The 26,972-nt window shown below is 32.5% G+C and overlaps 1 protein-coding gene across 4 annotated transcripts; it reads right to left on the bottom strand.

The window, feature by feature from the left end:
* Positions 1 to 1,277: 1,277 nt before the first annotated feature.
* Positions 1,278 to 26,972, bottom strand: LOC143073329 (uncharacterized). 4 transcript variants are annotated; one of them, XM_076248776.1, is made up of 12 exons: positions 26,904 to 26,972; positions 18,060 to 18,218; positions 17,670 to 17,824; positions 15,882 to 15,985; positions 11,765 to 11,893; positions 10,779 to 10,881; positions 10,470 to 10,527; positions 8,342 to 8,474; positions 4,956 to 5,120; positions 4,762 to 4,802; positions 3,937 to 4,046; positions 1,278 to 3,602 (listed from the first exon to the last, which is right to left on the bottom strand). In XM_076248776.1, exons 1-12 carry the CDS (start codon positions 26,931 to 26,933, stop codon positions 2,321 to 2,323), a joined length of 2,469 nt encoding a protein of 822 aa, XP_076104891.1. In that variant the 5' UTR covers positions 26,934 to 26,972; the 3' UTR covers positions 1,278 to 2,320. The 4 variants fall into 4 exon arrangements, with proteins under 4 accessions (XP_076104891.1, XP_076104893.1, XP_076104894.1 ...); XM_076248778.1 differs by lacking the exon at positions 26,904 to 26,972 and adding an exon at positions 26,816 to 26,890; XM_076248779.1 differs by lacking the exon at positions 26,904 to 26,972 and adding an exon at positions 23,662 to 23,851.

Here is a 26,972-nt window from a genome sequence, read left to right as displayed (position 1 = left end):
GTTTTACCTCTGTCTGTCCTTCCGTCAGTCCGTCAGTCAGACCATCCGTCCTATGAATATTTTTCGTCACATTTTTCTCAGAAACAACACGACCAGGATTTCTGAAATTTGGTTTCAGGCTTGATATACGGTGTGATGCGTTTTCAGATTCATCACTCAACAACTTCCTGTTTACCGAACACTTGTTTGATTTTACACATGATAGCCAAGTTGAAAATTTTTCGTCACATTTTTCTCAGGAACTACAATACAAGGATTTCTGAAATTTGGTTTAAGGGTTAATATAAGTCAGCTATACCGTGTGATGCGTTTTCAGATTCATCACTCTACAACTTCCTGTTTACCGAACACTTGCATATTTTTACACAATTAATATTATCCACTTGCGGCAGGGGTATCATCAGTGAGCAGTAGCTCGCAGTTTCACTTGTTTAATTTATAAATTTATCTATCCTAAAACTAATCATAAGAGAGTATTTCACCTTTCAAAAAACAGTAATATTTTTCAAGCAGTCATTGAACCATGAAGTCAAGGACAATAGACATATGAACGATGCAAAACGTGTATGGTATGAAAAATCAGTTTTAGTTCTGAATTATAAAGCTTTATTCAGGTGACCCTGTTGGATAATTATCTACACTTTAATTTATCTTTTCACCAATTATAGATGGTTTATAACATACTTTCACTGAGATTTTAAGGTATTCATGAATGAACTACAGAAACGAGGTCAAGTAAAACTGACATGTAAATCTATAGATGAAATAAAGTTAAGCAATTACTATAAACAAGAGTGCACACATTGAAATGTTTCATCTGCATAATGGTAAGTGTTTATGACTGAATTTTATGGAAAAAAGTCTTTTTAAGACTAAGGTTTTTTAAATACAGATATCACATAAACTAAACATGGTCAATGATTCCATACACCAAACATAATTTACCTATTTCTTACAATATTTGAATAAACAGACCTTATCATAAACCTGAAATAGTAAAATACTCATTTAAGAGCAAAAATTTCAATAAGGGGCCAACTGATGATTTTGGCCACATGTACTTATTTGTAGATCTTTGCTATCTAAAGTGTCGGTCTATCTATTATAGTTTTTAAGATAATAAATAAAATCACAAAAAATGGTTAAGAATCTTCTGAATTGAATCATTTGTAGATGTTATCTTTCTGATGATTTTTAGCTGTTCAAAGTTTCTCTACATTTATTATATTTTCAAAACATTTTTTAAAGGTCAACAACCAAATAAAACACACACAACATAGGGTGATATAATTTTAATTTATCTTTCTCCAAAGTAAGTGACTAGAATATAATACTGTTAAGATTTCAGACAAACAAATGAAAACAAAAAAAAATCACTTCTGCATAATAAAAAAAAATATCCAGCTGTCATTAAATGAAGGCATGGCAAATCATGTTCTTTCTCGTTAAAAAAAGGTATATCAATACATACATATGAACGTAAAAAATATTGATTTAAAATTTTGGATGACATTCTTTATAAGTTTGACATACTTTAAACGATATTCTTTTTTGCAAGTGTTTTTTAAGATGGTGTGCAATAGAACACAAGAATTTGAGACAAATACTCCAAAGTATCAAACAGAAAATATTCTGATTTTTAACTGCATTAACAATACCCAAACCCATTGGCAGTACTCTACATGTGACAGATAGTAAAAAATTAGGTTCTTAAAAATAATACATACATCTTATATCTGGCCATGGCTTAAGCCACTCCTTTTTTCATTTTCGTGCCTTTGAATTTTGTCCATACTTTTATCATATAATTACAACATCAGGAAACATAAATTTTCCATTTTGATAACTTTTAAAAGTCAATCATTGCTACAAAATTCAGTGATAAAACATGATATATTCATCTTCTAAATTCTATAGAAGTAGCTAGCACCATTTTTATCGAAATATATAATTTATAAGGGCCTACAATTGATTACTACAAACATGGCACTGGCAGTGCAATCTGTAAATTCTGTAAGTAACCATTTGAGATAAAACAAAATCTTTCGAAATACTTTCCAAGATAATCAAGTTAAAAAAAACTTCAGAATTTTTCGTTGTAAGCTTTATACAAAAAAAAAGAAAACATTCAAATATGAGCTTACTAAAATTACAATCATTTAACAACTATTTCAAAAACTCAAAGATCAGGGTTTGAATTGCAAATGATGGCTTAAAAAATACAAATATTAAAAATTTCCATGTCAAAAATCCACATACACATCCAAAATTTACATTTCTTGCCATGAATTGTACTGAAATTTTTATTTCTCAGTTAATTCTATAAAACAATCACTGTATCTAACAGTTCTGATACAGTAAGATCTACATTCCATGAATGTCTTTGTAATGCTAAGCTAACCTCATCATCTGACAGCTGTGGTAAAATACATTTCACTGTCTGTACGTTTTGTTTTTGTTCTGAAGTTAAGGAAACATATTTTTGTTTTGTCCCAGAAGCTTTAATTTTGGCTCCTTTAGGATTTGACTCTGATAAATGAGATTTTTGATATGTTGAATGCACAGGAGAAATGCTATTAAAGTTAAGATCAGGTAAATCATCACTATCCGAGTCAGACAAAGCACTGTCAAACTTTTGTCTGTTCGATTTAACAGATACAATAAAATTGTCTATCTGTTTACTAGTAGAACCATCCTCGTCACTAGATATTGCACTGTCTATGCTTGTATTTCTGACTGTTCTTTTGTTAGGGTTGGATTTGGGCGGAAAAGTCGATGTTGAAGGCTGTTCGTCATCTGACCAACAAATTGGATTTTCTATTGACTTGTTTTCACTTGCAGTTGAAACTGACTTCAATTTAAATACCTTGTTACGCGGACAGTATTTCTTACCATCACATTCAGTTCTTTTATCAGCATTATCAAGTTTGTGTTTTAAAGTCTTGCTTTTCACATCCAACAAACTGTCAGTTGTATGATTGTCCACAGTTTTTGCCTGATATTTTTTCTTATTTAATGTTGCATTATATGCAGAATTATTATTATCAAATACACTGTCGTCAATGTAGTCCATCTTAGGCTTATAAGCCCCAGGTACATGATATTTCGATGGTGTATTTCTCCGTTTTGGGGGCGTGGCCTGTATTCCTTTGGAACAGTGATACTGCACAAAAGGCTCAAGTGGAAGCTCTTCAAAAGGCACAGCTGACTTTTTCCTTTCTTTCTGAGGTATATCTGATTTTGGATAAGTGTTTGTTTCACAAGCAAATCCTGTTGATTGTTTGGCATCAGGAGACTGATGAATTTGTGTAGAGTTTTTCATACATAATGAATCTTTTGGGAGATTGATTTTCTTAAAAGCACCAGTATTAAATTTTTTGTCGCCATTCTTTTCAAAGTTTGATCTCTGATATGATGGAGATGTTTCTACTGTTTCTTCTATGAAAACATCTTGAGTATCAAACATGACATGCTTGTCATCAATAATAGCAACATCATCTTCATTATCACTGTCAACAACATAAAATTCTTCTTTCTTCTTCCCTCCCTCTTTACTGTTTAATTCTTTTACAACCATTTCATCAAAATCACCCTTTTTCACTCTGAAATGACAATATTTTAAAATATAACTGTATATTTGCAAATATAGTTGCTAACAATGAGTTATAAAACCACAACAGAGCGTGCATCACTCATCTTATCTAGCTTCTCTTTTAATTGTAAAGTTTTTTTTTGTCTATTGTTCATCCTTTTTTTATAATTTCTGATTTCAATTTTTTTGTTTCAAGTTCCACAGCCTAGAATCATGGTTGTTTTAATTAAATTTAGTACCTACTCTATTATGTATACTCAAAAGATCTCCTTTCTGTAATCTTATCCCCTAGTGATTTTTTTTTATTATAACAGGAAAATCTAGAGAAGGAAATAGATAAATACCTCTGTTGAAGTTCTATTGTTATTGATGCCAACATGATGACTGTATCTTGTAAATTCTCTGTTTGTTGTACATTCAAGTCTGGATGGGACCTTAAATCTTTCAGCGCATTCTACAATATAAAATGTATCTTAGATTCTCTCAATTAAGAGCTCCATCATTGATATAAACAAAGATACTGAATTGCATAATTTGTATAAATGTAAAATGATCATATATCCCTGGATCTATAATAGTACAAACATTAGAGTTGTACTCCGATGACATGTGTTATAGTATGAGCCCACAAATCACTACACTGTGACAACCGGTCATAAATATACAACAATATACTTAAATCTGCATGAATACATTCTGAAATAGGACAACAATTCATTCATTTACCTTTGTCTCATTATGATCTATAATTCCATTAGGCAGTTTATAAATCTCCATGTATTACCTGAAAGCGATCTGTATTTTTGACCTTTTGTTACATGACCTGTAAAGCTGTAAACTTATCATACACATACCAGACAGCAATCTATTCATTTTACAATAAGCTCATCATGACCTGAATAACTGTAGAATTACCACACATCCCAACACCTAGATAACCACTCAAGTGTTTGACCTTTGACTCACCTTGACCTGAATAACTGTAGGGTTACCACACATCCCAACACCTAGATAACCACTCAAGTGTTTGACCTTTGACTCACCTTGACCTGAATAACTGTAGGGTTACCACACATCCAACACCTAGATAACCACTCAAGTGTTTGACCTTTGAATCACCTTGACCTGAATAACTGTAGGGTTACCACATGTTTTGACCTTTGACTCACCTTGACCTGAATAACTGTAGGGTTACCACACATCCCAACACCTAGATAACCACTCAAGTGTTTGACCTTTAACTAACCTTGACCTGAATAAATGTATGGTTACCACACATCCAACACCTAGATAACCACTCAAGTGTTTGATCTTTGACTCACCTTGACCTGAATAACTGTAGGGTTTCCACACATCCCAACACCTTGACAACCATCCATACATTTGACCATATACTGTTCTGGTTCCCCTTCCACAATATACTGTAACTGACACTGTATTCCTTGTGCTGTGAACTGCTGTTTCCACGCCACCATTTTAGTTACCTGTGTCCAAAATCTCCCTTCCTTCAAAGTCCTAGCAACATCATCTATAAATATCAGGAAATCAATAATGTTATATCCTTGATACAGTCCATAGTGTGTTTGTACAGTGATACAATAAACAAGACATTGCAAAACCATTTTTATTAAAGTCATAAGAAACCTCAAATTAAAAAAAATAATGCATATTATTTTTTATAACTTAATGGACAGTTTTCATTATGAAACTTATGTACATATACTTTTTTCTGAAGAACATTCTTTAATTTGTTCATATTTACAAGAAGTTTATTTTATTTTAATTGAAGCAATTCCCCCGACATATTTTCCGTATGCAAAGTGACCTCAGCATACCTGCCAATTTTTGAAAGTGTCCATGGGGGTTTTAGCGCGCGACAACAATTTCAAAGGTTACAATACTTTGCGACAACTATTTTGCGCGTGCTGTTTTGTGGTCTAGAAAAATGTCATATTTGTGAGATGAGCTTACATGCCTTTTTCTTAATTTTATTTGCATGATTCTAGTTTTTATATATCAGTAGAAAAGATGAACATGTGGCTGCAAGACCAGTAATTAATTTCATGTGTAAGGATATTAAATAATTGTTTACTTTTCCAATTTAAAATTATGCACAAAGAAGGACCTTTATCAGGTTAGGAACAACACCTAGGGGTAACCCCTCAATGTAAGGACATTAAAAACCACTTTTTAAGTAAAAATGAGCACATATATATTCATATTATTTGAAGAAACTTTTCCCAAAGAACTATACATCTTATGATCTATCTGGTATTATACAGTATGGTCAACACATGTTCAAGAATTTTGATATGTTCTTGGCCTTATATCTTCTATATTTTCAAAATAATTGGACCCTTCATTTAGAAAGTTGTTCTAAATATAATGTCAGAATTTCCCAATTATAGGTTAAAAAATCTACATTTAATGATTTTTCTATTTTATTTTTTACAAGAGTAAAATGACCCCTTGACTAAGAGAAGTCCCTCATTTAAGAGATTTCTCATGAGGGGGGGGTTGTCCATGTGAAAAATAAAGAACAGTACATTGTACTTTAAATAATTTGGTAATTTAATTGAATACATAAATTTATAACATTTGTTACAGCAAGTGTAATATCAATAAATTAGTGAATAAACTACTATTTATTATCTTTATGGTAGTACTGCATCATTGAAGTTTGTCAATCAGTCATGCTTTTATTCTTATTCTGTGTAAAAACCTCCTTGCAGGCAGGTGAAAAACCATTTGCCATGTTCACGATTTTAACAAACAGAGGAATACAACACAAGTTCAAAATCTAGGATGTTAGAATATTCTTGAGAGAAAACTTTTTTGATTGGCTGATTAATTTGATCATGAGAAACATAGAATTTGATTGGCTGAACACAATTGTATTCCATTGTACACAGTTCAAAATCGGGAACAGTCATATTTTTCGTGTTGATTTTCACAAAATTGTGTTTTAGAGGGTTTTTCACGATCTCGATCGTGCAATCGTGACAAAGGGTCAAAATCGTGTAGTACACGCCTAAATCGTGAAAGTTGGCAGGTATGCCTCAGTGTGACCCATCTCGTAAAAATCTGGTGATCAAAATACGCATGGATGTCCTTAAAATAAACTATTATCTGATTGTACATGTTAAGCATGTGCTCAATATCCATGCTTTTTGTTGATTGTAAACAAACAGGTGACAATCGTTAAACTTCGGCTTCAAAACACAAACTTTAATTACCTGCCATATTTTCACAACATCACTGACCGATTGAAAAAAAATTGACGAAATTTATGCGAAAAAAATGATAAAATCGTGCACAGAAGACTTATGATGTTTGTATGCATTGGTTCAAGAATTGGAATAACATTATTTTTCACCGGTCACTTGTTTATTATGACTTTAAGCAGGGACCAAATATTTAAAATTATCAGAACCATTCTAAACAAGTTCTGACTAGAATATTAAGTTTGTCGAACCATGTGCTCCCCTCTACATGCATTGTTACACCTTATTATATCAAAGAAAGTCACATTTGTAACTGAGATATTTAAGGAAGCTGGCTTGTCATGTTTTGGATTTTTTGTCAGATTTTCGGAATCCTCTGGTTTTATCCATTTGAATGCCTTGAAAAAATTTGCCCGGTGACCCCCATTTTTCTTTTTGAAAATCTTTTACATGTATAATGATGAGCCATCTGTAAAAGTCTTATAAAATTTTAATTACTTTTTAACAGTTTTTGAGAACTTCAACTTGTCAATGATAAAGCTATGAAAAGTCAAGAGAGAATTTTTTCCCGCCAAAATTTCAATGGCTCATATCTCGAAAACAAGCACGGTGACCTATATATTTTTTTTTGCTCTTTGGATTCCTTTATCAATTCCCTATCAATATAAACTAGTGCTTTGAAAAGTTAATTTCTTTGAAACTGAGAAGCGAACTCCCTTAACCCTTTCGCCGATGAGTCCCGGTTTACCGGGATTCACGCTTCAGACAGCTGACGATGAGTCCCGTTTTACCGGGATCAGAATACATCTTTTATATTTCCCGCTCAAAACAGTGCAAACATGAGTTATCTTTCTTTGGTGAATACCCGGATGAAAGTGTAAACATGGCGCTTCCGTTTGTTGAAAACCGTGTCAAAATCAGAGGAAATTTACGGAATTTACGAGAATTTGAAATGAGGGAACATTTTTTTTTAAAGAATATGGAAGAATTGAAGCCAAACTAGTATACTTTTTTGACATAAAATGTCGTTTTAGGTACAAAACACTTGAAATGGACATCGTTCAGTGTGAGGAATTTGTACAGCCTCATAAAATTTTTCAAAATTTTGCCGTTTTGGGTTAAAAAAATTACGATTTGGGGTCAAAGAGCAGAATTTTGAGAATTTCACCTACATAATGCCGAAAATTTGAAAATTTGAATATTTTATGAAGAAAAAATTATCAAAACATAAACAAAACTGTGAACATGGTGTTAGTGAATGAAATAAATACACAAATAACTACAAACAAGTTTTTATTGACATTTATTATGAAGATCTTCCACTTGAGTAAAAGTAGCCAGGGAAGCCATCGTCTCAGAGTAGCGTCTGTCTGGGCAGCAATCGGTGAAAGGGTTAAAACAAGGAGTTGACACACAAATTTGCATGTTGACAACATGCTTTTTTATTATTTTTTTGCTTTTCACAATTTTTCATTTTGTTGCTTTAGTCAAGTAAGTCTGTCTGAAAAATATATTTTAAGATCACCTGCTCTTTTCCTTTCAACAAGAAATGGTAGAATTCTTTCTGTTCCATCACAGTTCCAGACCCAACTGTAGTCTCCAACAAGAAGTTTCCTCGTCTTGTACTTAATGTTAACACCTTCTATCATTCTACAAAGCTAAAATTACAACACATACGTTATGTAAGAATTATCAGATCTATATTAGTACTGTTTATTTTTCCACAATGTATTTAGCATGAATCTCGCCCCATTCAGGTATCAATGATTTCAAAGTTTGGAATTTTCAAACAAATTTCTGTATTCTATTTATAACCATGTGTAACCATGCCCTTCCACACCCTTATTCACGTAATGTCCTTTAAATAATATAAATATAAAAATCAAAGATATATTCAAGGAGAAAATTAAAATTTGATGGATGCCATACTGGAACCTTGATATGTAACCCAGTAAACTGTTATCAATATCTTTTTTAAACATGCATTGACCATTCTTATTTGATTATATAGGATGAATAAAAGAAAAGAATAAAAGGTGCTCGAAGGAGACAACTTTTTTCTTAAAGCTTAGTTTTTTATAGCTGCTGTGAGCTTAAATTTAAACCTTGAGATAATTCATACCTGCCAACTGTCACTATTTGCGGAGGATTTTCCCCATGGAGGCTCCCTAATGGAAATTTTAAAAGAGCAATTGTGTCCAAAATTTAAACACAAGAGTGCACACGCTGAAATGTCTCGCCTTCTGTACTAATATTTGATATTATGTTGATAGTCCTAAGTATAAAGCTTTATTACAACTGTCTCATAAACTTAACATTAACCAAGATACCTAAACAAAGACCAAGGAACCATGAAAATGAGGTCAAGGTCAGATGAACCATGCCAGGCAGACATGTACAGCTAACAATGCTTCTATACAACATATATAGTTGACCTCCTATTACTTATAGTTTAAGAAAAATAGACCAAAACACAAAAACTTAACACTGTGCAATGAACCGTGAAAATGAGATCATGGTCAAAAGAAACCTGCGCTACTGACATAAAGATCATAAAATATTTCCATACACCAAATATAGTTGACCTATGGCATATAGTATTAGATAAAAAGACCAAAACACAAAAAACTTAACTTTGACCACTGAACCATGAAAATGAGGTCAAGGTCACATGACATCAGCCCGCTAGACATGTACACCTTACAATCATTCCATACAACAAATATAGTAGATCTATTGCATATAGTATGAAAAAAACAGACCAAAACACAAAAATTTAACTATAACCACTGAACCATGAAAATGAGGTCAAGGTCACATGACATCTGCCCGCTAGACATGTACACCTTCCAATCATTCCATACAACAAATTTAGTAGACCTATTGCATATAGTATGAAAAAAACAGACCAAAACACAAAAATTTAACTATAACCACTAAACCATGAAAATGAGGTCAAGGTCAGATGACACCTGCCAGTTGGACATGTACACCTTACAGTCCTTCCATACACCGAATATACTAGCCCTATTGCTTATAGTATCTGAGATATGGACTTGACCACCAAAACTTAACCTTGTTCACTGATCCATGAAATGAGGTCGAGGTCAAGTGAAAACTGTCTGACAGACATGAGGACCTTGCAAGGTATGCACATATCAAATATAGTTATCCTATTACTTATAATAAGAGAGAATTCAACATTACAAAAAATCTGAACTTTTTTTTCAAGTGGTCACTGAACCATGAAAATGAGGTCAAGGACATTGGACATGAGACTGATGGAAACTTCGTAACATGAGGCATCTATATACAAAGTATGAAGCATCCAGGTCTTCCACCTTCTAAAATATATAGTTTTTAAGAAGTTAGCTAACGCCGCCGCCGCCGGATCACTATCCCTATGTCGAGCTTTCTGCAACAAAAGTTGCAGGCTCGACAAAAACCATAAATTTTACAATGGCTATAGGCTTGTAAGAGTATGAAGAACCCAAAAACAACAATACAATATTGATATTAAAATTAAAAGATTTTCAGTAAAAATTAATTTATTGATAAAAGCTATCACCAGTAAATTGACTAAGCAACTTTAAATCATACTATAAGTGGAACTCAACATGTAAGAACTTACAACACCAGTTATATATACTTACATCTCCTAGACCAACTCTGTCTCCTCCCATCTCAGATATATCGACCAATAGAACTACACTGAAATATAAAGTTTGCTGACACTAGTATCATAATGTTTTTTTCCTCTCCTCAGCCAAAAAGACGTATTTTTCGGATAATTTTCTCTGAATATTTTGTAATTTCATTTTTTTTTGTTTTACATAATATTCTGTGTGTTTCAATGTGAAATAATACTGCAATATAATGCTAAAAAGTACATTTTTTAAATTAACATTCATTAAAAAAAAAAGAAGAGAAAATGGCTTCTTGACTTTTGATTTTATAATTACCCATCTGATCCATCATAGTTAGTATAGCGGACATCATTGTGATCAGGAACAGTGGACCACGGTATAACATGACTACCACTAACTGGTAACCTCCCACTTCTTTCTGGAATAAGGGTTAAAAGTGAAGATAAATAGAAAAATTGAACCAAGGATGTAATATTAGTGAGCACATGATCACAATGTATATTAAGGGAGTAAGGGAGACAATCTTTATTATCCATTCAAAGTCAGTGTTTCTCATGATCACAATAATAAGCCAATCTAATCGTTGTTTCTTTGGTTTTTGGGCATTGCAATCATGCAATTTTTTTAACTGGTTTTGAACTTCTGAGTTGTAATCCTTTGTCTGCATGTCAGAATTGTAACAATTGGGATCATGGCAGATGAACTTTCACCTACAAAGAGGTTCTTACAAAGCTATGAAACAAAAGCATGGCTAATTGACAAAATTAAAAGATGCAGTATTATCATAAGCATAATAAATAGTAGCTCCTGGACTTAACACTTAGTGTAACAGATCATACAGTGCTGTCATTCTTGTTATTAAATTATCCAAATAATTTAAAGCACATTTAACTGTCTTTTATTTTTCACATGGAATCAGTTACATGTCCTTCTTTGTCCATATTTTTAATTTTGAAAGTCATCATGATCTTTATTATTCCTACACTAAAAAAGATTTCCTGATATTCTAGCTACATGATAATTCTTTACTGCTTAACACAACTTATCAATTTAAATCACATGTTGTACAATCAAATTATCTGAGTTATCTCCCATTGTAAATTAAATTTCTTAAAAATGTACCAAAAAAATCATGAAAAAAAATGTTTCTTTTTAAAGTTATTCATTACAGAGGAATTATTTTTAGGCGTCTAATTTTGTTGTTCACAAAATATGAGGGAGTATTTTGATCTAAAACTGTTTCTCTCTGAAACATGTCAGTGACTATCAGACAAAAGGCACAATGTAAAAAGATATTGTACCTCTTAATTTTAAAGCCTCTTCAGTTCCTGATGGCAACAAAACATAGACTGGCGCTTTGTTAAAAATTCTCCTCTTGACCAAATCTCTTTTGATGAGTATTTCAACACGCCACCATGCTGGACATATACCTATAACAATATAATTAAACTTTGTACTCTTCATGCACAATAATCACTTCATCTTTTCAACCATAAAAATCCATTAATTCCATTTGACATTAGGAAAATCTAAATCCTGTTCCTTTAAAAAGTGAACTAGAGGCTCTAAAGAGCCTGTGTCGCTCACCTTGGTCTTGTGCATATTAAACAATGGACACGGATAAATTCATGACAAAATTGTGTTTTGGTGATAGTGATGTGTTTGTAGATCTTATTTTACTAAACATTCTTGTTGCTACAATTATCTCTATCTATAATGAACTTGGCCAAGTAATTACAGTGGAAAATATTTTCTAAAAATTTACAAAAATTTATGAAAAATGTTAAAAATTAACTATAAAGGGCAATAACTCCTTAAGGGGTCAATTGACTATTTTGGTCATGAAACTTATTTGTAGATCTTATTTTGCTGAACGTTATTGCTGTATACAGTTTATCTCTATCTATAATAATATTCAAGATAATAACAAAAAACGGCAAAATTTCCTTAAAATTACCAATTCAGGACAGTAACCTAACAACGGGTTGTCCGATCCATGTGAAAACATCAGGACAGATAGATCTTGACCTGATAAACAATTAAACCCTGTCAGATTTTCTCTTAATGCTTCGGTTTTTGAGTTATAAGCCAAAAACTGCATTTTACCCCTATGTTCTAATATTAGCCGTGGCAGCCATTTTGGTTGATTGGCCAGGTCACGCCACACATTTTTTAAACAAGTTACCCCAATGATGATTGTGAACAAGTTTAGTTTAATTTGGCACAGTAGTTTCAGAGAAGAAGATTTTTGTAAAAGATAACTAAGATTTACGAAAAAATTGTTAAAAATTGACTATAAAGGGCAATAACTCCTAAAGGGGTCAACTGACCATTTTGGTCATGCTGACTTATTTGTAAATCTTACTTGCTGAACATTATTGCTGTTTACAGTTTATCTCTATCTATAATAATATTCAAGATAATAGCCAAAAACAGAAAAAATTCCCTAAAATTACAAGTTCAGGGGCAGCAACCCAATAACGGGTTGTCGGATTCATTTGAAAATTTGAGGGCAGATAGATCTTGACCTGATAAACAATTTTACCCCAGTCAGCAGGGCCGTAATTACATTGAGGCAAATGAGGCAAATGCCTCATGTTAGAAATTTCAAAAAAAAAAAAAAAAAAAAATCTTAAACAAAAGATGGTCTTAATATCAAATTGTTTTCACGGAAAGTGTCTAGCAAGAAAGAAAGTTCTCTTCACTCTCTGGCGTCGCCCCTGCATGTTTTTCGTGATCCATGTTTCTATTTTGCTTTTAGTTTTCAGAGTTGATATTGAGTTCTATTGTTTGTACTTCTATGTGACTGTCCAGTGGTGGATCCAGCAATTTAAAAAAGGGGGGGGGGGGGGGGGGTTCCCAACACAGAGTAAAGGGGAGGTTCCAACTATATGCTCCCATTCAAATGCATTGATCGGCCAAAAAAAAGGGGGTTCCAACCCCCGGAACCCCCCTGGATCCGCCACTGCTGTCCCGGGTTTGTCTTTTGTTCATTTATTGTCCTACTTTATGACTATAGTCTGAGTGATGATTTTCATTTGTAAACGTGTGGTTTTGCAATGTTGCATGCCCACCGATGTCCAGATATTGTGCGAAAAAATATTTAAAGAATATACGATGCTACAAGACACAGAAAAAAATGGTCGTTTCTGCATGGAGAATTGAACTTGATATCAAAGAATACAAAACTGGCTTTTTTTTGGGGGGAAGGGGGGGGGGGGTAGATAAAACTAGAAAGCTGACATGGTTTAAATTAAAGTAAGGTCACCAATTTCCCGGATTCAAATAATTTGGAAAAAAAACAATGAAGTATTGCCATATGACCTTTTCTATTGAAGGGTTTAACTTGCATCAAGTTATGTTCAGACCCTCTAACAGAAAATAAAGGAATATGGAGTAAATGTGCACGAAACCTAATCGCACAGAGTCAATGCATAGAAAAATTCTAAAAGACAATGGTCAAAGTTGCTGGAGGGTCTTCAACAATAAAAGAATCAATAATACCGTAAAACAGGGTCAAGATGGTCCCTAGTGACGACTGAAGCAGTACTAGTACTTAAAGTACAATATGTCACTATATTTAATTCTAGTCATAAAAAATAACCATAATCTAAGCACAATACAATTAAGACAAAAACATACGGACAGATCCTGTATTAATGATTATGAGAATTACGATTTTGCTTTATCCTACATATCGGTCTTTTAATGTTTTCCATAAGACCTAAAAGTCTTAAATCACAATGAATCTATGTTATTGCTTTGAGACCAGATTATATTGTCAAAAAATAGCAAACAATTAATTGCGTTTTAATGTCAGAAAGAGTCCGGGAAACTTTCAGAATGCACGATTTTTCGTAATTTTTCTCAGAGCTTCTAGGGGCCTTGAGCGGCCCACAAACCCCTCGTCAAATTTTTTTCGCATCGCTCCGCTCGGCGAATATATTTTGCCTCACTATTGGAAGAGGCTAGTTATGGCCCTGGTCAGATTTGCTCTAAATGCTTTGGTTTTTGAGTTATAAGCCAAAAACTGCATTTAACCCCTATGTTCTATTTTTAGCCATGGCGGCCATCTTGGTTGGTTGGCCGGGTCACGCCACACATTTTTTAAACAAGTTACCCCTATGATGATTGTGAACAAGTTTAGTTTAATTTGGCACAGTAGTTTCAGAGAAGAAGATTTTTGTAAAAGATTACTAAGATTTACGAAAAAATGGTTAAAAATTGACTATAAAGGGCAATAACTCCTTCAGGGGTCAACTGACCATTTTGGTCATGCTGACTTATTTGTAAATCTTACTTTGCTGAACATTATTGCTGTTAACAGTTTATCTCTATCTATAATAATATTCAAGATAATAACCAAAAACAGCAAAATTTCCTTAAAATTACCAATTCAGGGGCAGCAACCCAACAACAGGTTGTCCGATTCATCTGAAATTTCAAGACAGATAGATCTTGACCTGATAAACACTTTTACCGCATGTCAGATTTGCTCTAAATGCTTTGGTTTTTGAGTTATAAGCCAAAAACTGCATTTTACCCCTATGTTCTATTTTTAGCCATGGCAGCCATCTTGGTTGGTTGGCCGGGTCACGCCACACATTTTTTAAACTAGATATCCCAAAGATGAATGTGGCCAAGTTTGGATTATTTTGGCCCAGTAGTTTCAGAGGAGAAGATTTTTGTAAAAGATTACTAAGATTTACGAAAAATGGTTAAAAATTGACTATAAAGGTCAATAACTCCTAAAGGGGTCAACTGACCATTTTGGTCATGTTGACTTATTTGTAAATCTTACTTTGTTGAACATTATTGCTGTTTACAGTTTATCTCTATCTATAATAATATTCAAGATAATAGCCAAAAACAGCAAAAATTCACTAAAATTACAAGTTCAGGGGCAGCAACCCAATACGGGTTGTCGGATTCATTTGAAAATTTGAGGGCAGATAGATCTTGACCTGATAAACAATTTTACCCCACGTCAGATTTGCTCTAAATGCTTTGGTTTTTGAGTTATAAGCCAAAAACTGCATTTTACCCCTATGTTCTATTTTTAGCCATGGTGGCCATCTTGGTTGGTTGGCCGGGTCATGCCACACATTTTTTAAACTAGATACCCCAATGATGATTGTGGCCAAGTTTGGTTTAATTTGGCCCAGTAGTTTCAGAGGAGAAAATTTTTGTAAAAGTTAACGACGACGCCGGACGCCAAGTGATGGGAAAAGCTCACTTGGCCCTTCGGGCCAGGTGAGCTAAAAAGTACATCAATTTCATAAGCTTTGCTATGAGTTAATTACTTATTCTAGAATTTCTTTACTCTAAATTTCGTTTTGTAAACATCTTTTCTTTGCAAATGTACATATTTGTACATTTTGTAAGGAAACTTTACATTAATATTTGTCTAAGATTTACATAAAGTTGTGTCTTCATCCTCCAGATCTAGTAACTGTTCATCACACATTTCTTTAGCTTTAGTCTTTACTACATCTTCAGGGACTACAACTGAGCTATCCTTACTGAAATTAAATTGACATTGCAGATAATAAGATATTTTCTGCATAGCTCTACCAGCATGCCATATATATTTAACAGTATGTGTGTGCAATTGTGCTGAACATATGCAAGAGTTGAACAAATGCAAAGTTTCACTATTGCTGATCTAAATTATCTCTTAGTGCTATCTTGGAGAACACTCCAGTAATATTTTTGGCTCGTAGAAAACAAAATCTTGTAGATTTGCATGATCTATAAACAGGGCTCACGCTACCAGGTGACTTAGGCGAAGAAGTCACTTTCTCGACTGTCACTTTGCTTTCTCCAACCCCCAAAAGCAAAAACAAGTCGCCCTGTTGTTTAGGATACTCGCTTTCAGTAGCTTATGACATATGACATTTACCAAATTGATAAAACATAAATTTTTTTATTGTTAATTAAAGAAATTCAGACATAAACGATTCATTTTCATAAGAAAAGAGGTTGAAGCATTGTCTTTACAGTGTGTAGAGGATTTTTTAATAAAAGAAAACTTCTTATCAGTTCATGAACTTCCGGCATGTATGGTGCTTGTTACTCGAAACGTACATCAACTTACTTTCAGCAGCAAAATAAGTTTGTTACTTCATGATAAAAGTTGCCTCCAGTAAATGTGTAATCCATTTATTGCATTAAAAACATAATGTTCCTTTCCAAATAGCTGTTGTTTATTTTTGTAATTTCTTGCATTTGTCCATCATTCATTGTTTCTAACTACGGACTGGAACCAGACCAGCTATGAGCGAAATCCATATTTTTGCAATAATAACTATGGACGCATGAACGGAACAGCTGACAGAAGAATATTGACCCCAAAAGGAAAAATTACGCATTCCATACGCAGTAACATACTTTTGGTTACATCAAGTAATAATTGATTGATGTATATAATTCAAATAATTCATATCATGATTATGGATTGTTTCAAAATATTGATTTAAGTTGCTTAACTCTGAGACTATTGTACTAATATCAATATATTATGGCTGAGCTTAAATTTGTATATCTTTTGATTGGAAACACTGAATTTCATACACCAGATAGTTTTTAATTAAATTGTAATTGATATATAATAATTTCTTAACCTTTTTGAGTTAAAAAAAATCTTTTATTGCTGGATATTTAGTTGGTAGTTTCTCACAAGAACCTTAACTAAAACAACTTTGAATGTGAACTGTTACTTTAATTGTATACTCATATATGAATTGAACAATATAAAAAGAACATTATTTACATATGACCTTTTATACTATAGAAAAATGCAAACATTGTAGCGCAGTGCACAAAGGAGCACTTCTCTGTCAAATCTCACCACTTCTCCCTATCAGTTTTAAACGAGAAGTCACTTCTCCCTATAATTCTGAAGTAGTGTGAGCCCTGTATAAATGTAGAAAAATAGCACAACTATACCAGAACATCATTACAATTATATATTGTTTTTGTGAAGGCCTCATAAAGATCTAAAAGACAATACATGTACTTTTATAAAATTGTGACTTGGATTGAGAGTTGTCTCATTGGTACTAATACCACATATTCCTATATCTATATGCAGCTCTTTTCAATATTTATTTTTTATCAGAATAGCACTGAAATGTTCATGACTAATGTTTAAAACAAATATCATCTTTAGAAGAGATCTGTTTACAAAATTAAAATTAACCAAACCTGTGTCCTTCAGAATAGGCTAGTTCTGTAGCTTCTAACAAAGCCATTAAAATAGCCCCAGCTGATGATACAAATCTCCCTCTTACTGGGGGGTCCTCACTCACAAAATCATCTTCTTTTATTTTCTCTAGTTTCTTCTTTATTTCAGCTCCAATCTAAAATTTTAAGTCAAAATAATCTTATAAATGTTAACTATTAAAGCAATTAAGTGTGAATATGCAAGTAGTCTTAATTTCTTTATGAAAACACCCAATGAAATTCACATGTTTTATAGATTTCATTTACAGGAAAATAGCAATTCAAAATTATCTCCATATCCAAAGATTCATGGTTTCCATTCTCTACTCTATCAAACATATAAAAGCTATCAAGTGTATTGAACATACAAACCCCTTCAAGGTTTTCTGCCTGTTTTGTAGATTTGACAGGTCTTTCACACAATTCTAATGATACAATGGCACGTGATGTACATTCTGCAGAAGACTTTAACCAATGCTTAGTCCTCTGGTACACCTCTTGCCGCTGTAGTCCTCTAATAAATTTGTACTTCTGAAAATATAAAAATTTTCATGAAATGAGAAAGAGTGGTGATATTCTGAGTACCTTTAATTCTAACATGTAATCTTTGATCAATCACTAATCAAAGAACCTTTGTGAGGACGCTCACATAACAAAGGTAGTACCCTACATCCTGTAAAAAATATGTCAAACCAAATTTTCAAATAACTTTTTTTGATAATAAAAAAAACGATGTATTCCCATTACACATATTACAATTTGTACTTGAATTTCCCTTAAAATCGCCGGATTCAGACTAAGACCAAAGATAAATTTGTATCTACATTCATATCAGTATGAAATAGCATCCGCAGACAATGTTTTATATGGAATTTTGTCCAATGGACAATATTTTATGAGGGTGGTAATGGGGGTATACATACATGTATATACATTCATGACAAATAGCGGTAAAAATGATTGCCAATTGACGTTGACATTAATTTTTGGTGCATAAAGATAAAATGTACACTTTTTTTTACACGATAAAATAATCAGTTTATTTTAACAAATAACATTAATTTTTAACAAAAAAACCTGATAACCATAATTTTTTTAGAACTCTGACGAATCACAACAAGGATATTTTGATGAATAACAGTAATAATTTTGTCCATACGATTTCTGGCAATCCAATGGACCAATGTTGATGGAACTCTACTATATTGAGGATAAACAAAAATGGCCATTTGATGCCTGACATTTAAGGGCATCACTACCTTGATCTGATCTTGATAGGTTTATGGTGATACATCCAAGGATATTAATACACCTCGCATGCGTCAAGTGATTTACTTGAGTTGGGCCCCCTTACAATTTCACTAAAGTTTTTAGCTGGTTCATCTGTTGTCTGAATTTTGATGAAGATATCCGGTGGTAGTATATTATGCAAGTTTCAGTCTTTAAGGCAAAGTGTACGTAATTGCACGCCTCTAGCGGAATACGGGATTAAAAAGGTTCGTCGCTAGTTACGCAAGTTATCTCCCTTACTCCATGTACTCCAAGAAAGGACACATGAAAGAGAAACTACTTTTTGCGTTCTATCATGAATCCAACAAGCATACTTGTCTTAAAACCTCAGTCACAGAAATTATCTGAAATACTCCAGTTTGAAATCAAAGCAGGGATGGGGTAATTAAAAATGTAATGGTAATTAAGTGTAATGCATTACAATTTTCCATGTAATTGTATGTAATGTGTAATTGAGCATTTTTTTAATTACATGTAATGGTAATTTAATTAATTACATTGAAAAAAGCATGTAATGCTCAATTACTTTTGAATTACATTTCAATTACATGTACTTTGTATGGTGTTACAGTTAAGGATTTGTGTTTAATAATATAAATTGTAAAATTATTTGTATTTTTCCAATATTAATATCAATGCTTTTTTTAATAATTTTTATGAAGTCCATAATTTATTCTGAAGTTTTTATATCATTTATTTAACCTACAGATTTTTTTGGAATAGTCTTATAATTTAAAAAATGTGATAATCATGTATAAGGGTTGTTCAGTTTTTAAGAAAGATCAAAACTTAATAGATTGATAAGTAATAAACACCTTGTTAATAAAAACAATAAAATGTGTCACTGTGAAACATCTTTCTGAGACAGTTCATTTAGAATTTAAAATCACTGCATACAATCATTTTGTCAAATTAGTATACACAAAAGGATTATAGAAATAAAAATTAACAGCTGTAAAAACAAACAGCAATTAATCAGATTAAAATGTCCAGGGGCAATGCCACTATTACATATATTTTATCTAATTAGCAAAATGTTGCTAATATTTGGACATTATATACATTGTTTGTACTAAAAAATATTTTCAATATTGTGACAAGCACACTTTTTAATATTTTTAAAGTAAAATAAAAAAATATCTTAAATTCATTTATAATTTCTTTATTCATATTATGTTTAATTCAAATGAGTTCATTTCTGAGATGTCAAAATACCCCTTGGTGTATTGGCAAGTTAATAGGAACAAATTCCCTCTCCTATCAATAAAATGATCTTCTAATCATAAAACTTCCATGTCCTGATCAAGCAATATCTTGCACAACAATAGCTCCTGTCGAAAGACTATTTACAATTGCTGTTTTCAGACCTGAAGATTCAGACTAATTGACAAAACATTAAAATAACTATATTAAATGATTATCAAATGCAACACTTAAACTATGCTTACATGACTATTTTACACATGCATTATATAAACATGTAAAATATTGTTAAAAAATATCATGATGAAATGTAATGTGTAATTTAATTAATTACTTTAGTAAAGTAATTGTAATTTAATTAATTACATTTAAAAAACTGTGTAATGTGTAATTAGTGTAATTTACCATTTTTGCAATGTAATGTGTAATTTAATTTTAAAATTACATTCCGATGTAATTGACCCCAAGTCTGAATCAAAGCATTCTGTACGTTGTTCTGTGTGCAACCTGACTTCAAAACACTGCTTTTTTTGTTTTAGACGCGTAGGAGAAGGCATTTCGTGTTTATGATATCAACAGAAAAAAAACAACACCTCACAACAAAATTATAAACAAATAAACAAATAAACATGTAACAATTTTACATCTATTGATATCAAATTAATTAAAATGAAACCTGAATTGACCCAACAATATCCATGATATCGTTTTAAAAAGCCTTAGTCTTGAAGGAAAAACACAGTACTTAATGTAAAGTTTTATAATAGGTTACAAATAATTAATGAAAGACGTGTGAATTTAATTGTTGACTTAAAAAGACGTTGACATGTTCGTTTTTTGTGCAATTGAAAATTTTAGAACATGATTTATATTCATATAAGAAATAAGACGATACATGTACCAAGATAATAATTTGACCACTAGTGCAACACTTACAAGTAGGAAGAACAAAGACGGAAAACAAAAAAAACAAAAAACAAATTAGGCCCAAAATATTACTCAGTAACTTAAAAGTTGTCTCATTCTAACATTTATCTTAGAATAAGTAAAAACTATGTCATTCAACTCCCAGTTTTCAACTTTTTCTACATGTGCAGACAATAAACAGGTGTCTTCTATTTCGTCCGCAATTTATGGGAAAACTAAATCTAAATTTAAAACCAAATTAAAATTGAAAGTACACATGTAGATAAAATATAACATGTCATTTCTTCTTTATCAAATTCCAATTTCGAAGAGATATATATAGTGAAATCTGTTTTCTTTTATTGTGCCTGTGTGCATCATTCAAAATTAGAGAATGTAATTTTGAAGAAAAAAGTCATTTCAAGATTATGAATGAATAGAATATAGTATTACGAGGGGGGATAGGACCTTTATCGGGACTCCAGGATCGGGTGTTTTTAAGCTCTGAATTTCGGGATTAACCCTTTCGGGATCCGGGAAATCTATTTGCGAATTTCAGGATGTCAGGATTTAAATTTATTTTCGAATTTCAGGATGTCAGGATTTAAATTTATTTAAATTCGGGACCTCGGAATTTCATGTTTTTAAGCCCGGGATTTCGGGATCTGGACCCCTCCTTCTCGCCTCCCTCTAGCTATTACCATTTAAGAAAAGAGGTCAGGAAAGTATTGTGACACTTGTACATTTTTTTAACTGCAATTTGATATTTAGTGGAATTAGAGGTGAAATGTGTTTAGACTATAACATTTCGATAGCATTTTAAAGATTTATTTTTTTAATTTAACCAAAGTTTACTGCAAGGGATGTTTAACGACCTTGATGATTATCCATGAGGATCTCGCACTCCGTCAGCTCTATGCTTCACCTAGTTCATGATCATACAAGATTTGAGAACCTGTGGTTTACTAGTCTTATAATATTAGACTTTGGAGTTCATATCATTTACATTCAACTTTTTTTATCGAATATTTCTTTTTTACTATCAATGTTAACCCCCCCCCCCCCCCCCAAAAAAAAAATGATATGAACTCCAAAGTCTTATATTATAAGACTAGTAAACCACAGGGATTGTATGGTAATGAACTAGGTGAAAGCATATAGCTGGTTGTAATTTACTTTGTTTTAGTTCTGTTACTTCACAACATGGTATTTGTTTTCGGTAAATATTTTTATATAAGGCGGTTGATTTTGTCAGCTGAGTCTTTTGTGTTAAAACACATTATGTTCAATTTTTGAAAACAGTATGGTTGTTTTATAGTGTTTGCTTACATCGACTTGATTTAACCAGTGGCGGATAGTTGTCTCATTGGAAGTCATACCACATCTCCTTATTTTTTTTATATTATATAAGTAGGGAAACTATGCATTTGCATTATGCAGAGACAATATTTGTACGGCACTACGCTATTAGTAAACTCGTGTAGCAATACATTATGAATAATCGCCGTGCATTACACTGAGTAAATTCTTATAAATTTAATTAGGTAAATTTTTAAAGCATCGAACATGATACATTCTCATAAGGAGAAGGTTATGTACCATTCAAACGTTTAATCCCTCTGCAAATGTTTGCACCTGTCATAAGTCAGGAATCTGATGTACAGTAGTTGTTGTTTGTTTATGTAATTTAAACGTGTTACTCGTTTTTTTATATAGATTAGACCGTTGGTTTTCCCGTAACGTTTGATGGTTTTACATGATAAGGTGTATGTTTTCATCTTGAATATGTATGAAACATCTGCGACGGGAAGTTATACCAACTACTCTGATCTTTTCTATTTCGTTAAAATGTATTAGGGAGTTCTTCTCTTTAACCTCATTACGGCCTAAAAAATTCTGAAGATTAAATGAAATCAACACATTTTAAATTTCAAGCGTCCGAAGCGCTTTTCTTGATTAATCTTAAAATAGAACACTAAAGGCCAAACATTTGAAAGCAATGGATGTATAAGAACCAATCGGAAATAGTTGAAGAGCCATAGTATGCATTATGCTTATTATTAAAATCCGTGTATGTGGATTTTTAACAAATCATGAAATAGGTTTATAATGTAGAATATATTGTGTGCAAATCCTCAGAATAACACCATGTAGAAATGACGGAGATGAATATATGCAGAAAATAGGTCTACTTTTTTTTTTAAATACAAACATGAAGAAGTAAGATGGAAAACGAGGTGTATACCCGATCCTAATATTAAAACAACACTGTGTTAACCGGGACAAATTCAAACTCTTTATTTGATTCATAAACAAAATTTACAATCCATGCAAGCATTAAAAAAGGTGTGGAAACCACGCTTATATAGAAAAGAATAAAATCTACGGTAACTTTCTTTCATTTGTGGTAAATTTAATTACAAACTTGCAATGTTTTGGCGACAGAAATATTCTTTAAAATTAGTTAGTTTATTTTCTTATCAACTTACAATACTTGATCATTTGTAATACATATGAAGATGGGTGATACACACACACGACATTGCTACGACATTGTACGGTATAATAGAGTTACCACGTAGAAGTTGTGGTGACATTACTGTAGACCATAACGTCACCGAATAATTTTAATGTTCCAACCAAAAAAAAAACTTCAACAAGGAGTAGCGTAAAAACTAGCACAGTTGCTAAGGACTTTCTTTGCACCGATGCATTCGTCTTTCATTTTTGAATCGTACATCAATTTAAAAAAAAAATCTGTTGACCAACAAAATAGAAAATCTTGATAATGTAAAAATATCTGCTAATTTTGATGATTTCCCTATATATCCTTTGTATTTTTGCTGTATCATGCTATTATTTCAACGGCTCGTATCTCAAAAACAAAAACGGTTACCCCCTTTTTAGCTCACCTGGCCTAAAAGGCCATGTGAGCTTTTCTCATCACTTGGCGTCCGTCGTCGTCATCGTCTGTCGTCATTAACAATTTTTCAAACATCTTCTCCTCTTAAACTACTGAATGGATTTGAATGAAACTTAAAATGATTGTTCCTTAGATTATCCTGCACAAAGTGTGTGCTTCGATTTTTGATCCGTCAAAAAACATGGCCGCCGTTACTTAAAATAGAACATAGGGGTCAAATGCAGTTTTTGGCTTATATCTCAAAAACGGAAGCATTTAGAGATAATCTGACATGGGTTAAAAATGTTCATTAGGTCAAGATCTATCAGCCCAGAAATTTTCAGATGAATCAAACAAACCATTGTTGGGTTGCTGCCACTTAATTGGTAATTTTAAGGAAATTTTGCAGTTTTTGGTCATTATCTTGAATATTATTATAGATGAAGATAAACTGTAAACAGCAAAAATGATCAGCAAAGTAAGATCTACAAATAGGTTAATATGACCAAAATTGTCAATTGACCCCTTAAGGGGTTAAGGTCCTTTAATGACAATTTTTCACAATTTGTTCATCATATTTGCTAACTTTAAAAAATCTTCTCCTCTGAAACTACTGAATGGATTTGGATGAAACTTAGCATCATAGTTCCTTAGATTATCCTGCACAAAGTGTGTGCTTCGATTTTTGATCCGTCAAAAAACATGGCCGCCCTTACTTTAAATAGAACATAGGGGTCAAATGCAGTTTTTGGCTTATATCTCAAAAACTAAAGCATTTAAAGCAAATTTGACATGGGGTAAAAATGTTCATTAGGTCAAGATCTATCAGCCCTGAAATTTTCAGATGAATCAAACAACCCATTGTTGGGTTGCTGCCACTTAATTGGTAATTTTAAGGAAATTTTGCAGTTTTTGGTCATTATCTTGAATATTATTATAGATAAAGATAAACTGTAAACAGCAAAAATGAAATGATCAGCAAAGTAAGATCTACAAATAAGTTAATATGACCAAAATTGTCAATTGACCCCTTAAGGAGTTTATGTCCTTTAATGACAATTTTTCACAATTTGTTCATCATATTTGCTAACTTTAAAAAATCTTCTCCTCTGACTACTCAACCAAATTCAATCAAACTTCATTTAAATGATCAGTAGGGTGTATAAAATAAAGTTTGTGTTTTATTTTCTATTTCGTCAAAAAACATGGCCGAAGGCATTGTTTACCAGGTGAGCGATTCAGGCTCTTGAGAGCCTCTTGTTTAATTTAATTTTCTGGTGTAATTTTACAAGCAGAATTCATGTGAAATTTTTAAAAAACCCAATGTGTAGTTTAATTACGGACACTGCGCCTAATACACCTTATCGCTATTTGTCCACCATTACTGGATATCACACAGGTTCCCGTAAAATTTTGACATCATCAAAAAAATATCTGACGCCACAATGAAAAGTGATTGTTGTATGCGTCAAAAGTTCAAGCGGCTGGGTCAGCTGGGACTAGCGATAAGGTGTATTGTATTTGGAATGAAACTGTATTTAATGCGTCTGTTTCCATAATGGAGGCTGAGGAAATGTTGGCTGTGCATGTACCAAAGGTATTTAGCAGATGATATAAAACTTTTGTATAATTTGACAGATTCAATAATGTTAAATGTTGTTTTTTGCTTTCTGAGTGACAGATGGACTGCATAATTTTGACAGGATAAAAAGTCACTATAAGTATGAGTCTATCTGTCTCATTTATGAATCCGGGTCTGTTCGCGCCCATTTACGTTCACACCCACTCATGTTCGCCCCCTTTCACTTTCGCACCCTACATGTTTGCACCCAAAGTCCGTTCGCACCCTACATGTACACGCCCAATTTTAATTGGTTTTGTGTTTAATAACTATAGCTTTGTAATCAAGTTTTGGCAAGTGTATTTTTATATTTGTTGTCATTGTCTCAAAATAAAGTGAGACAGCATTTTTTTGTTGTTGAATAAATCTTAATCATGTTTTGGATAGTGTATTGTTAAAAAAAAAAATTAATCCCCTTTGTAAGTAAAGTGGGATTCTGTCAACGTTTTATTTTGTGTTGAATAACTCTTAATCATGTTTTGGTTAGTGTATTGCTATAACTTTGTTTCATTGACTTGTTTCAAAATAAAGTGAGATTCTGGCGTTTTTTTTTGTGTGTTGAATAAATCTTATCATGTTTTGGTTATAATAGTGTATTGCTATATTTTATTGTTTCAGATCAAAGGGACCATGCTGTTAAAAACAATTATCTTTGGTGTTTTTCATTTAAAATCTTGAATGTTTTACTTAGGCAGCAACCATTTGATTTTCTGGGGAGGGGGGGCGGGGGGCGGCTATGGTTTTTTTTGTTTCCAGTTTTTTGAGAAAAAAATAATTTGTTTTTGATTCTGAGAAAAAAAAATTGGTTGTTTCACCCTCAGCTGCCACTATATGTAATGCTAAAATTGAAAGAAAAAAATTGTTTTCGACTTGTCGCGAAAAAAATAGATTGTTTTTCGCCACAGGCGAAAAAAAAAGTTTGCACAGAAAAAAAAACCATAGCCCCCAGGCCCCCCCCCCCGAAAATCAAATGGTTTCTGCCTTACACCAAAGCAATTTATAACAACAATCATGTTTTCAAATTATTCAACTGGAATTTGAATTAAAATTGGGCGCGAACGTGTAGAGTGCGAACGGACCTTGGGTGCGAAAGTGTATTGGGCGCGAACGAACCTGATACCCTCATTTACGACTCAGTTGACAGCATGTCAAATTATCATTTCATCGAGATCTTGGGGAAAAATATGTTAATTTTAAATGAATTACATATTTTGATAAAAATGTTTAACAATGCTTCTTTGCAGTATGATATAATTTAAACATGACATTAAGAGCATTTTTGTCGTTTGTTTACCAAATCTGTGTATTTTCTTTTGCCCGCCATTTTTTAAAATCACTTTCTAATCTCCAACATGAAGAATCC

Source organism: Mytilus galloprovincialis, chromosome 4 (genome assembly GCF_965363235.1).
Source record: "Mytilus galloprovincialis chromosome 4, xbMytGall1.hap1.1, whole genome shotgun sequence".
In the NCBI taxonomy this organism is placed as follows: Eukaryota; Metazoa; Mollusca; class Bivalvia; order Mytilida; family Mytilidae; genus Mytilus; species Mytilus galloprovincialis.
The sequence above is the reverse complement of the archived record's forward strand: the minus strand, read 5'-3'. Positions and strand labels throughout refer to the sequence as shown.

Bases quoted from the DNA above. Each gene is read 5' to 3' on its own strand.
- LOC143073329 (XM_076248777.1), bottom strand. From the start codon at position 26,933: ATGGCGGGCAAAAGAAAATACACAGATTTG. The intron at 18,219-26,903 runs GTAAACAAACGA...TTATATTTTCAG, and splicing joins AAAGAAAATACACAGATTTG to AAGTACAAATTTATTAGAGG. The intron at 15,986-17,669 runs GTTTGGTTAATT...ATTTAATTTCAG, and splicing joins GCCTATTCTGAAGGACACAG to TAAGGATAGCTCAGTTGTAG.